Here is a 15,116-nt window from a genome sequence, read left to right on the forward strand (position 1 = left end):
ACTTTCAATTACAATTCTTGATTAATCATGAGCGATATTTTGTTAAGAAAGAAACATAAGTTAAAAAAATATTCCAAGTATTTTTTTTCTTTTTTTAGAGGAAAAGCTCCCTCAAGGAGAACGAAAAATTTGATTCCTATAAGGAAGTAAAATACTCATACAATGGGCACAAATCAATGCACCCATAGTAGGGGAGAGTTGACCTAAGTCGGCCCTTTTTGTTAATCCGCCACCCTCGTGTTTATCGGAGATGGTGCGCGTTTCGGCTTAACCATTTTGCCGTATTGTAGATTAGTAGACATGGACGTAATTAACGCTAAATATTACCACTTTGCTTTTCTGTTGAAAGCGTGAGCGGGGTCTCAATTTTTCGTGCAAACGGAATTCCATTCTATTAATGCAGCTACATACATGTTTTTCCGTATTTTGAAAAGTCTAATCAATTACGTGCGTTGATTTCGTTGTACTTTCACCTAATCACGTCTATTTTTCTATCGGATAAAAGGTCGTGCTACCGGACCAAGAAATTTAAAGCGCCATTACACCCTGTTTACCCTCTGTTTTAGACAAAAACTCTTACTGTGCCGAATTAGGACCTTACTCCCCTAAATAAATCCATAGAACTTCGCAGGGATATCATTATTATACACGGTACAAAAATTAAGCTGTGACAGGGGGATTATTTCTTATTATAGCTAAACATTTAGCTGAAAACGAACGAAGGAATTTAGAAAGCTCCCTGGATCAGTGAAAATGAATATCGTTGACCATTTTCTATATACGAAGGATATTGTATAGTCAAACCCCTAATAAGTATAGCTATAAGACGACTTCCGGCAAGACGACCCCCTCAACATAACGACGGGCGAACGCTTAACGAAACGACGACGGAGGTCGTACCTCTATCCCCTCCACTTTCTTCTCTGCAATGCACACGACCTAATGTTTCACTTAACACAAAAGTTCACTCTACACCGCACACGCTCTCAGCGCAGAATAGTGGGGACCCCTCACGCCGTCGTCTTCCCGGACGGTGAAAGTCTCGCGTTCGTCGTCTTATTGGACGGCTAGTGTATTAAGAATAGGTGTCTGAAGGAATTATTGGAAGAGCATCGGTGCATTATTGGACAATATCAATTTACAAGTGTTTAGATTGTAGACGGTAACTATATTGAAATATCAAGGAACGCGAGAAAAACAACAAACTTTACCTCCAAATGTATTATACGAATTTCAGGGAAAATCATTTTCTCGATACCAGACGAAAAATTTGCTACTGTAAGTTAGTATATTTCTATAACAACTAAATGTTTATCTAATCTAAAGATAACAAAATTGTACACAATCTGTCGAACATAATAAAATTTCGACCTTAGAAACTTTGTCCAAATTACTGATTACGAGAACAATTTATATGAAGAAACTAAATGTTTAACTCAAACTAACTGCACGTTTTACCTAATCTAAGTTTAATATATTCTAGATTCAGTCCTTCGCTTCAAGAATTTGTTTCCGTGTATTATTACTCAACGCATTTTACGCGCATTAATGTAATAACTGGATAAGAAATTATTAATCCACTTGAAGTTGAATTTTTACATGGTGGGTACCTGGGTACCATGGGTGTTTCTGCGAAGTATGTATAATTTTCAGTCGATTATTTCTGCAAATAAATTCCGTATTAAATTTTAAGAACAATAGGTGCTTAGAATTGACCTAATTAACGACGATTCAGAGGCCCCAAGCGTAATTTTTATTTTGACTCTTCTTATTTGCAAAAGTGTACGGTGCCTGGTACCCGGGCACCCAAGTGTGCACAAAAGGTTTATTTAATTTATTGACGACATCTTAAAATGATAGTAAAAGAATTGGAATCTCTTATGTTATTTCTCCAATTTCGAGGTTCATCCCTTGACAGCTTTATAGAGTAGAAAACCTCGCTTTTATTAATAATTTCTATTCCAAAATTGGCCATGTAGTTTAATAAGGGTACTCATTATTCACGCTTTGGGCACGTATTATGGCTTTGCCTATTTATTTTGTATAAAATATATCTTCTCGCAAAGGGGATTCTTGATCCTTTATACATCTATATAATTCATGATTAGCAGTTTCTGGAAATTCCGTATCGCTTGCAAGGATCTTCCTCATTAATTAACTATTTGTAGTGTTGTTTGAAAGAGAAATTCTAGGTAGTACCTGACCAGAGAGTTAACCAAGTACTCTATAGGTTGAGTGACATGCAATCGCTTTTAGAGTGCAAACATTAAATTGACCGACGAATATAGATCTTTTAGAATGATGCAACCAAAGTTCATGCTAAAAAATTCCAATTTTTAACTTTCATCACTTTTCCTGAATTCCTCTGGCCGATCTTTCGTTTTGCTTGATTGATATAAATTTTTCTTTCAGGGATAAAAACAACCTTGCACCTAGGATATAAATAATGTTATTGCAGAAAGAGTTTGTTTCCAAATTTATTTTGAACAATTTTAGGGACAACAGTGAAAAGAAATTCTAAAGGGTGTCATTCACAAACCAAAAATATGAATTTTTAACATAAACTTTTAATTGTCAGTCAAGCAGTTTAATTTTGAAACAAAAAGATTGACTTTTAAACGCAATTATAAAATTTCAACAAAATAATTAAATTTTCAATCTAATAAAAAAATTTGGACAAAGAATGTAATAATAGTTAAAAAAAAGATCTTTCAACCAAGAATATCTGGATTTTAAACGAAACATATGAACTTTAAACTAATTCAATACATTTTTAACTGAAGTTATATTTTTATTTAAGAAATTAATTTTTTTAATAAAAAAAAAGAATCTTTGACCGTAAAGAATATATTTCTATCAAAAAGACACATTTTCCTCACAAAAAATATATTCGATAAATTTTTAGTTAAAGAAGTAAATTTGAAACTAAAATGAAGAAGGATTATTTTTTTAACAAAGTATAAAATTTTAACAGAAAAATTTAACCAAAAACATAACATAAATTCCCAGCAAAAAATAAATATTGAACAAAATAGTTAGATTTTCAATTAAAGAAATTAATTTTGAACGAAAAAGATTAAGTTTAAACTAAGAAGATTATTTTTTTACCAAATTTTCAGGAAAGTAGTAGAAATTTCACCTAGAACAGATAAGATTTCAACTAAAAATAACATAGATAGATTTTCAGTAAAAAAAATTAATTTTGAGCCAAATAAAATAAATTTGTTAATAAAATAGTAGTTTATTTTTTAAGGAAACAGATGAATTTCTGATCAAAATATTAAACTTTGATGAAAAAATTTTGATGAAAAAGTGGCATACTTAAATTTGTAGTTAAAAAAAATAACGCAAGCAAAACAGACAAATTTCAAGTTAAAAAGACGCATTTTCAACCAAACAGTTGAGTTTCTAACTAAGAAAGATTTTTCAGCTAATAAAGAAAAATCTTATTAAAAATATTAAATTTTCAAGCCGAAAATATGAAATTACTGCCGAAACCAAATGGACTTTCTTCCCAAAAAGACGTGTCTTTAACAAAATGAATGAATTTTATACTAAAAAAAAAGAAGAATTTTCAGCAAAATAGTTACATTTTCTCCATAGAATTAAATTTTTTACTAAAATGATGAGTCTCCAACAAAAAAAATTAATTTTCAACGAAATGATTGGATTTTCTACAAAAAAAAGGTTCAACAAAATTCATGAGTTTGTATATAAAAAGAATCTGTAATGAAAAATAGAACCACAGTTGTAGGAAGAATGTCTGGTGATGCGTGGTGGAATGATGAAATTCAGACTGACCAAAAAACAAAGAGAACAGGATACTTAAACGATTAGTTAAGGAACGTAAAGATACAATTAGAGCAGAAGAAGAGATGAAAATACAAAACGACTTTGAAGGAAGCAAGAAACTACCTTATAAAAAAATTGAAGGAAACAAAAGTACAGAATTTGTCAATATGAGAAATAGTAGGGGGAAAATGGTATATGATGCAGACGGAATACTAGAGGCTTTCAGAGACTATTTTAGCAGACAATTCGGAGATAAAGCTATAGGACACCACATCTGCGATGTTCAACACGATGCGATAGAAAACTCAACTGAGAAAGTCTGTGTCACTGAGGTTAGGGATAAAATTAAGAACTTGAAAAACGGAAAGGCTGCCGGGGTAGACGGTATTAACGCTGAACTGCTTAAACACGGTGGCGCGTGCATACCACATAGACTGTGCGAATTGATAAATTTATGTTTCGAGATGGGAGACGTCCCAGACGAGTGGAAAACATCGATTATCGTACCAATATACAAAAGAAAGGGAGATAAAAGCGACTACAATAATTACAGAGAGATTAGCTTATTAAGTACCGTAAGTAAAATATAATAAAAAATACTTGTTCGTAGGATAATGAAAATAAAAGAAGCAAAGATTTGGGAAGTCCAAAGTGAGTTTATGCCAGGAAAGTCATGAACGGATCAAATATTTAGCTTAAGGCAAATAACAGAAAAAAGTTTGAGAGTAGGAAAAAAAGTTTTCTGTGAATTTGTTGACCTAGAAAAAGCTTTTGAGAATGTAGACAGAAGTAAACTTTGGGAAGTCCTGAAAGAGTATGGAGTCAATGGATGGCTCCTACAAGCTATAAAAACAATATATACGGGTAGCAAAGCGAGTGTAAGGGTGAATGGGAAATTGAATGACTGTTTCGATATTATTCAAGGAGTTAGACAAGGATGCGTTATGTCTGCATGGTTATTTATATTATTTATGGACAAGTGTTTAAGAATGGCTCTTTGCGATGAAAAGGGTGTGGATCTCGAAACACTGAGGGTACATGGGTTCACGTTCGCAGATGATAAGGTTGTTATTGCAGAGTCAATCGAAGACTTACAAAGAATGTTGATTAAACCAGATGCAAGCATGAAGAGCATGGACCTCAAAATTAACGCAAATAAAACAAAAACTATGGTATTCAAATGAAAAAGTTAGAAAACACTATGCAATATTTTATTAAATGATGAGAGAATTGAAAAAGTTGATAAGTTCGTATATCTTGGTAGCTTATTTACTAGGGATGGGAAGATAGATGAAAAATTAGATAGACGCATAAAAGAAGGTAAGAAGGTTATTGGTAGAGAAGGTCCCCTTATCAGGAGTAAAATATATCAAATAAAGCTAAAATGGCAATACATAATTCTATATTTGTACCGACTGTACTATACGGTAGCGAGACATGGACTTATCAAGAAAAAGATAAGAGTAAAATTAACACAATTGACATGAGATTCATGCGCATAATATGCGGGAAAACTCTGATGGACAAAGTATGTAACAAGATAATTCTAAAAGAACGTGGTGCAGAAGAGACGCTAGTAGACACATGGGAAAGTAATCAGTTAAGATGGTTGGGGCATGTTGAGAAAATGCCAAATGAACGACTAACGAAACAAGTGTATCAAGGTAAAGTAAATTGCAGCGTGCCCAGAGGCAGACCGCGGAAAGAATGGTTAGAATGTATGAATGAGACTCTAGTTAGAAGGGACATAAGAAGTCACAGAAATACGAGAGCCTGCATGAAAAAATGCATGGACATACAAGAAGCTAGAGAAGTATGCCAGGGCAGGAAATTATGATGGCAAATAGTTAATAAAAAGTGTCAGTACAGTGAATGACGCCTGAAACAAAAGATCTTGGCCACTAATGGACCCAAGTGGGGAATCTTACATAACGACTTTGTGAGGATCTTCTCTTGGGGTGATTGCTAGACAGATTGATCAGCAACCTGGGTCGGAGCAGTGTTGCGGAACGAACGTCTCATTTACATAAATAACACGAGAATTCTGGATCAATCTGAAAATTCTCTATCCCTTCCACATATTACTCCCTTCCCCCACCGAGTAAGTCACGCCTACCCCGAAAGGGGTAGATGAGTGTATAATGGTGTATATATAAGCTTTCAGTGAATAAATTTAATTTCAACCCAATCAAATAAATTTAATAACTGGGCTTATCTTGAATAAAAAAAATGACTTTTCAACCCAGAAGATTAAATTTCTAACACAAAATTTGATTTTTCAACAAAAAATAGTGTAGTTACATTTTTAGCGAGAAAAAATGTCGAACAAAATAGTTAATTTTTTTAAGCAAATTAATTATTTGTCAATTAAAAGCTAAATTTTCGACTAAAAATAATAATTATCTACTAAAAAAGATTATTTCAAAAAACCAAAAAAATAAATTTTCAACCAAATCTTGGAATTTAAAGCATTTTTAATCTAATAGGTCAATTCATAACTAGAGTAGCGAGTTTTAAACTAAAAAGATAACCCAAGTCGAAATATAGGCCCTACTTTGACGCTCCAAGTGGAAGTATTGTCCATACTTTGCGGCTGTTTATGTCACTAGCTCCTACGTAGCCACTCCTAAGGATATTTTCATTCTATTTTGCTTCTGTATAAGCTTTATCCCCTACATTGAAGGCCTCGACTCTATATTCTTAAGTTTTATTTATGTCTCCTTTAAAGCTTCATATTCTCCGTAGAATTTTTTAATTTTCTTTTAACGTTCTTGAATTTTAACGCACAAAATATGTGGCGTCATTTTCTCGACGCCTGCGCCCTCGTGACAGATACTTTGTTTTCTCTAAAATTACATCACGCCATTTTGGAAAGTAACAGTTTAATTGGTTTTAAATCATAAGTATTAAAGTGATAACATCCACATTGCGTCAAGATGAAAGAAGTTTGCACTAAGATTTTAAAGATGGTTATAAAGAACTCAGATCCAAAACCCCCCGAAAGGTGTATCAAACACACGAGAAGAAACATCAAAATATAAAGGTAAGAAGGATACAAATCTTCTGCATTGAATTTTTTCTGTACCACAAGAAATAACTCCAAATTAGTTGCCACAGATTCTGAAGAAATAGATTTTCCTTTCATATAATTTTCTTTTGAATTGAAGCATCACGAAATTGAATGATTACAGCTTAAAAATTTAGAAAATAGGGCAATGTAAAAACCTTAAAAATTGAATATTTTAAGACCAGTTCATTGAAAATTATTTATTCTCAAAAGCGTTCAAAATTGAATAATTAAAAGTTGCAAACTTTTGAATTTATACAATTATAAATTCATAGCGATCAAGATTTGACAATTTAATACTGAAAACTAAATTAAATCTTTCAAAGATGAAGCTTCTGAAATTCTAAGGTTTAAAATTTTTTTTACAGAACGAAATTATAATTTGAACTTTAAGCTAATTAGGTGAATTGTTATAAAATCAATGAATGAATTGAATTATACTAAACAATCTTTGAAACTAAATTATAATTTAAAATGGGAAACATTAAAAACGAAAAAAATTCTACTCTAGAACCTTGAAACTTAAAGAATTCGAACTTCATTTTAAACTGAGAAAATTTATATTCCGCAAAAATTTTGATATTACAACTTTTTATAATCAAAGCCTTTGTAGTTTCAATTATTTTTATCAAATTCAAATTACATAAGAACTAATCATTTTTAAATTGCTAATTGAAGTTTCCCAAATTCAACCAAATTTCTTTAAATTTTGAAAAAATTAAAAAAGTATAATTTCCTTTAAAAAGCAATAGATTTCGCTCTCGAATAATTCTGCGATTTCAAGTGTAGGCCCCTGCTGATTTTAAATGGATTCGGTCAGCGATGCTTGTTATTCGTTCGAGTACGTTATTCTCCAAAAAGCGACGTTGATTACAATTTACTTGGAACCAATATGTAACATTTACTTAAAAAAAATGTTTTCTTCAAAATGTCATATTTTCAAACAATTTATTTCTATATTCCGAGGGGTAAATCACTCCAAGATTCCTGATACATTCACTAAATATTCCCATACACGTATTCTGTCAATATTCTTGGTATTCTTGATATCCTTTATAATCTTAAATATTTTTAATATTCCACAATATCTTGAAATATTCACAAATATTCTGACATATTCCCCAATTTCCCTTTACGCTCTACAAGTTTTTAAAGATTCCAAATTATTTAAAATGATTTTTAAAAATTTAAAGAAATTTTAAAAGAGTTTATGTATTATTGTATAGTTACAAAATATGTTCAAGGTTTTAAAAGGATTTTAATGAATTACAAAATAATTTAATGGGATTTAAAAATTCTTTAAAATTAAAAAAGATTAAAGTTCAGAAATGAATTTCAAAAGAGTTTAAATAATTTTAAAGAATTCCAAAAAGTAAAAGAATTTTCAAGAGATTTTACAAACTTTAAAATACTTTTTATGAGTTCAAGATATTTCTAGTGATTTTAATGGGGTTTGTGGCATTTCAATCAATTTAACATAGTTTAAAAAGTCTGTGAAGGAATTTAAAATATTACAAAGCATTTTAAATAATTTTTAAAAAATTCAAAAGAGTTTAAGGATCTTCATGTAATTTAAAAATATTTTTATGTATTTAAAGATATTATTTATGAATTTAAGGGATTTTAAGTAATTTTGAAGATTTGTTAAGGAATTTTTGTGTAATGTAAATGAGTTTTAAGATTTGAAAGTAATTTTAAAATATAAATAATGTTCTTGAATTCTTTAAAGTCTGTAAAGTCTTTTGAAATCTTCGGAAATTTGTGGAAATCCTTTAAAATCTATTAAATTTCTGAAAATATATATTAAATTTTTTTTAATCTTTTAAAATATCTTAAAATATTTTTGGATTTAGTTCAAATCTTGTTTAAGCACATAAAATATACAATAATAATTTGTAGTATTTCTAACATTTAAAATATTAGTAGATATATAATTAAAAGCGAACCAATATTTTTTGCAGAATGGTTCATAAACATTTCATGATGGCCTTGCACAGCTGTAGGTTATATTTTAGATTTTTCTTTTTATAATTCAAGCTAGGCTAGCCGAGAGGGTTTAAGCGTTAGAAATGCGCAAATTATAGGGTTCGAACCCGCGGCGAATAAAAATTTTCATAGCGTGCGATTATAAATAGCTTAAATATGTGAACAAATATAAGAGTATAATAGTAATAATATAATAATACAAAAGATTAATTTTTTGTGGCGAAAAGTCGGTTATAATTTTTTAGAACTGCTTCTTGCTTTAATTTTTTTAATTTTTCGTCAAATAATTATATTCGGTACAGGAAGGTAGAGTTTGGAGCGTTAAATTAGAAACAAAAAACAAGCCTCTATTTTGACGTCCCAAATGGAAGATTTGGAAATTTGTGCCCATAAGAGCGCTAAAGTGGGGGCAAAAATCGTATGGGAATATCCTCTACTTTACAACCTTTAGCCCCTACAAATATTAGCGTGAAGAATGTTAAAGTAGGGCCTATATTTCAACTCGGGAAATGATTAGTGGACAGAAAGCATAATAAATGTACTAACATAAAAGACGAATCTTAAACAAAGCACATGAATTTTCTACAAAATAGTAAAACTATTTGATTCAACTAAAATGATGAATCTTTAATAAGACATACATTTTTATCAAGGTATCCCTCTTTTTAAACTAAGTAATTGAATTTAAAAAATGAAGTCTCAATAGAAAATGTAATAGTTGATGTACCAACCAAAAAAGGATTTGAATTTTAAACCAAAAACAATTCATTTAAATATGAAAAGACAAATTGTCTACTAAACAGTTAAATGCTTAACCATGAGTTTTGACTTTGACTAAATAAATTAACTTTTCAATAAAAAAGGCAAATTATTAACGAAAGAAAATGAAATTTTACCGAATATTTTGCATTTTTAACAAAATAATAAAATAAACCTTGAGTTTGGTTTATCCAAAATTTCCTGAAATTCAGTAACTCCCTGCACTGTGGAAACCACGGTAATTAAAGTGTCAATCGATAGTAACTTCAAGCATATTGAGCTTTCATGTAATAAAAAAATTGACATTTTTTCCAATAGTAGAGTCTCGACGGGATCCGGAAATAAAGAAAAACAGAAAAAACTTGAAAAGGTGACAAATTTGTCTCAGGAATCAGAAATCAGGAAAAACAGGGAAAGAGCTGATAATTTGAAATCGTCTGGGGAATCGAATCCTGTATTACCCTGTCTTTCTTATCAGAACTTAAACCTATAAGAAAATTGTGAAAGTTTTTCTCTGTCGAGGGAAAATCAAGACGTTAATATTTTTCTTTTGAATTACAGCGCGATGGAGTCAGGCATACCAGCAGACAGTCCCAATTTGGTCCTATTATTTTTCCTCGCCCAACTTTTCCTTCGAGAACTTTACAAGAGCAAGAATTTGATTCGCATCGTGCCAATGGACATGACAGGATATTTTGGTAAATTATATAGAACATTTTTTTTTAGTTTAATGAATAAATCGTACCTATATTTCACATTCAAAAATGATTCAATATATATTAGAGTTTCCAAAAAAAAAAATTTTCTTGTATCATCCCCTCACTTCTTCTACTTTTCCACTCCTAAAATTCCTTAATTTCCCCTACTTCCCTTTCCTTATTTCCATGATTAATTTTCCTTAATTTAATTTCCAACAATTTATCCTCACTTTACGTACATTATTTTCCATCACTTTTCCTAATTCAGCTTCCCTCACTTCCCATAGCCACCTCTTCTCTCATTTCCATTTATTTTATTACTTTTCCTACTTCTCCTCTCATCTTTTCACCATCGTATTTTACTCCTCGATACCTTATGTCGCTTAACCTCGGCTTTTCTCATTTCTCTTCGCTGCACATTTTCCCCATTATACATTTTCCTTAATTTTCATCTCACTTTCCCTGCTTCACCTCCTTTCATTTTCCTTTGTTTACTCTATCTGTCCCTACTTTCCCTACATCTCCACTCTTAATTTCTTCAAACTTCTACTCCCATCAGTTCTCCACTCTGCACCTACACTTCTTTCTTTCATTTAATTTCTGAAAGGAAAATATTTCTCCTTAAATTAGAACGAAATAATGGCAAAAACATATCATGGTATATTCCTGAAATAGAAAGAATTTTCTTATTTTCCACTTTAGGGATCAAATTGCTTACGCAAGAAGCAATTTTGCCCGAACGGCGGAAATAACGAGCAAGTTTAGAAAACTAGGTTTTTCTGAAAGTAGGGATTTATTATACTTGTTAGCTTATTTAGAAGCTTGGAGTTGTTGGTTTTATGAAAACTGAGAAGTTTAAAATTTCTCTTGACTTACTTCTTTCTCATAATGAGCTAAACATAAATATGGTGACTAATTAAAAGCAGTGGATACTGTGGATGCGAAGAAGGAGAGTTTATTAGCTTATACACGATTTTGTTTATACAATCAGGTTCATGATTATATCAAAAATTTTATTTTGAAAATATATTACATGCAGTGGGCAAAAATAGGTTTTTCTGTTAAAATTAAAATTTAAGAAAAAGCTTCTTCAACGAGTTAGATGTTTTTTTAAAAGTAAGTAGATTTTCGAAGCAGAAAGCTCAATTTTTGAAATTGGTTGTCAATTTTTTAAATATATCAATATAAGAAAACAAATACATTTTAAATAATTAATTTAGTAATAAGTGTATTTTTTAACATGTTTAATATTTTGAATTCTAATTTTATTAAATTTGAAGCAATTTGCGTTAAAATAATGTAAGAATGAAAAAACTTTGCATCACAATAATTATTGAGTGTAAAAATAATAGTGAACAACATATAGAAGCAGGCTCTTCTCTAAAATTTTAATTTCTAAACCAAAATCTAATAATAAGAATTCAATCTAGATCACTCAAAAATATTTTTTATTCCGAAATAATAATTTTTTAGAATATTTTTTTGAAAACGAAGATACAATAAAAAGAGCATTTGAAAAAAATGTTCTTTGTTCTGAATCCGAATATATATTTTTAATTAACTTTAGGTGCAATAGTAGAATACGAAGAAAACAAAGAATTTGTTTATTGTACAATTCTCTTGTTATCAACAAATTGTATAAGACAGTAGACCATTTTGGTATTTTGTTTATGAACAAACTTCTTTTTCAAATAATCTACATGAGAGAGTTTTTACAAGCCTACTCACATACAGAAAATAGTTCAACAAGTATATTTGTTATGAATAATTTAAGTTAACAAATAGAAAATTTTCATCCTTCTCTCCTGAAAAACTGTTTTTTCCATATTATGTGTATCACAATAGTTTAATAGACTTACTAGAATGCAGATTATTGTTTACAATTAATATTTAGCTTTGTTATAAATAATATTGAATTATAAATAGGAAAAGGACTTTTTAGAAATAGAGTTTCTTTTTCGACAAAAAATAATTACAATTTTTTATTTGTTAACTTAAATTATTTGTGAAAAAGCTAAAACTGAGATTTTAGCTATTTTACGTATATGAATAATTCTACGAATCTACGTCGATAAATATTAGTTCAAGAGAAATTTTGTTCGTAAATAAACGTTGGAAAATTTGCTATTTGTATATAAAATGTGTATGCTTAGGTTTTAATTTATGTTGATTAATAATATATCTAAGCATTAGGAGCCAAGAAAAAAATTATTTCCTGAAAATTCACATTCTTTGTATATTTGTTTTTAACTGAAAATTAAAAATATTGCTTCATATATTTTTAAAGAATTAAATGTTTATTAATTCTGAAAAAACGGGTTTCAAACTTTCTTAAAGAGTGTCCAGGCGGCATCGCCGTGAGTAGATGGACAGGGAGCGTTCTAAATATATATCCCTACCTTACCGACCTCGAGAATGAAACACAGGTGAAATGGTTCATGTCCGTGCTAAATTTCTGAATGTCTTCAAAAGGTCCCAAAGACGTCAGAAAATGGTATTGCGTAATTGTGAGAGACGAACTTGCGTGAATAACGTCAAAGTTACTCATTATCTCGATTAAGTATATTTCGACTTGTCCCCGTATTTTCTATTGCGTGATATAACTAACAGAAAATAATGACCATTTATTTTTACCTTGTAAGATAATGCGTTTAATTAAAAAAATCCTGTTCATATTTAATGCGTGAATAACTCATGCACTAAATAAGGACATGAAGTTTTTATTAAATGTCATATGTATAAAAAATCAATAAATCAAATTCACGGACAAAACAGAATATCATACATAGCCTTTCTTCTCAAATCACAACATTAAACCTCAATATCTAGCGCATTAAATAAATGTTTACGCAAATTTGTATTTCACAATTCAGTAAGATCATTTTGTGACCTCGTTATCAAGACTTTTCGAGAACATTCTAGAAACTTAGTTCAGGCATAAACCACTTCTTGTGTGGAACGCTATTAAAGCCAGTAAGGTAGGAATTTGGATTTAGAACGTTCTTTTTAAAATCATGGATTAAAAATAAAATTTTCTAACAAATAATTCAGTTAGCGGGTAAAAAGGATTTTCATCACTATAATTTAATGAACATAATTCCGTAGAGAGCAAATCGGGGCCATCGAATATTGGGAACGTCATTACTCAAATCCTATTGTGCAAACAAATTACGCTGGACTTCAACGAAGAGGAACTTTGCAGTATTCAAAAAGATTCCGAAGAAATAAGAGCCCTTATAAACGAGTTGCAAGAATTTATGCCACAATCAGAAGCTGACACTGGTGAGTTCTAATTGCATTCCTCACTTTATGACCATTTCACTTTTTATGCTAGACCAGTCGCAATAAAGCTGCTTAATAATTAGACAGAATGAGCAATCCCTCCTTTAGTCTTCGTGATGTGACATGACATCAATTTTCTATTTCAAAAAATAGTGGAATGTCGAGTACAAACATGAATTTAAAAAAGAATGAAAAGAGAAATAAAAATAAAACCGGTGCGAGTTGTTTCAGATGGCTATGAATACGTTGAGCTGAAAATGCTTTAATTATGAATTTTTTTGTGGTTCTCTTTTTCTGAAAGAGATTTATGTAGTAATTTGTAGAAGAAAATTGTGCTTGCTTTTTAGAAATATGGTAAGAACAATTGTTTCATAGTGTTATGGAACAACTTTCCCTTTTAGGGACTGTTCAATGACTATGCGTCATGCTATTTTAAATCTATTTTCAACTATCCCTTTCTTCGTCATAGATCATTACACAAAGTTTTAACATACAATTTTCAACCGAAAGGGATTAATTTTCAGAAAAAACTGTTTTGATGTCTTAAGAAATTTTTAAAAGATAAATTTGAAAAATGAGTCTTCAAACAAGAACTTTTTTACTATTTAAGGGCATGTGATACTTACAGTTTCCCTGGCTTTTTTCCACAAAACTGAAAATTTTTAAAAACTGAATTCGGAGATGCTATAAAATATCATAACGGACGTCCCTGGACTTTTTTTGAGGGATAATAACAAAAAAATGTATTTTGCTAAATAAAAATTTTATGCATATGCATTATTTGGAGGTTACGTCGTTTTTCATCTCTGCCTTTTCGACAATCTGGAAATTATTTATGAAATAAAATTTTTTGATGGCCTGCAAACAAGGTTAGTTCCGGGACATTAGTTACTATGTTTATTTGTTAGTCCAAAGTTTTCGTCCAAAAATATTGTGTAGTTTGGAAGTAACGCTCAGGCGAATTTTAACACACATCACCTCGAAATATACATAATAGCAATATCGACAATTTTTTGATAAAAAAACACAAATAAAGTGTGCGGAGACGTCCGTTAGCATGTTCGCTATCATTTCTCAGATTTTGAAGGCAAAATATTTCTTATCCTAGGAAAAAAGCAGGGTGAACCTAAAACTGGTGAAATCGACAATTTTCTAAGCATCACATGCCTCCCTACCGAAAAGAATCTTTGAGTATATACTAAAAATTCTTCAGGTCAAAGAAGCTCAGAGAAATTCTCCGTAGGCACTCAGGTAGATATTTTTAAAGGTCCAGGAAGCTCGTTTAAATGGTCTGAAGGCTTTAAAATATCCTTTCCGAAATTGAAATAAGAATACGATCATAAATAACAAGCAGAGAGGCTACTTAAATAGAGTAGTCGACAATCAAGGGTCCTTTGTTAAGCTTTCGGATTACAATTTAGAAGTAGATTTTTTTTAATTTTATAGTTAACAGTCTAAAACATAATAATTCGGAATCTACGGGTTTCGATGTCTTCAGATATCTAACTTTTTTTTAATACTTAAAATTGGAA

General features: G+C 30.4%; 1 protein-coding gene across 1 annotated transcript in view; it reads left to right on the plus strand.

Annotated features, from left to right (window-relative positions):
- The first annotated feature begins 1,049 nt into the window (after positions 1–1,049).
- The window catches only part of LOC117171897, a 17,288-nt gene continuing 3,221 nt past the window's right edge, over positions 1,050–15,116 (plus strand). Inside the window, exons 1-3 of the mRNA XM_033359545.1 lie at positions 1,050–1,162; positions 10,166–10,302; positions 13,408–13,584. Of these exons, the coding sequence (XP_033215436.1) occupies positions 10,170–10,302; positions 13,408–13,584 (310 nt within the window). The 5' untranslated portion in view covers positions 1,050–1,162; positions 10,166–10,169. The remainder of the gene's footprint in view (positions 1,163–10,165; positions 10,303–13,407; positions 13,585–15,116) is intronic.

The sequence above is a fragment of the Belonocnema kinseyi genome, chromosome 4 (genome assembly GCF_010883055.1).
Source record: "Belonocnema kinseyi isolate 2016_QV_RU_SX_M_011 chromosome 4, B_treatae_v1, whole genome shotgun sequence".
NCBI lineage: Eukaryota > Metazoa > Arthropoda > Insecta > Hymenoptera > Cynipidae > Belonocnema > Belonocnema kinseyi.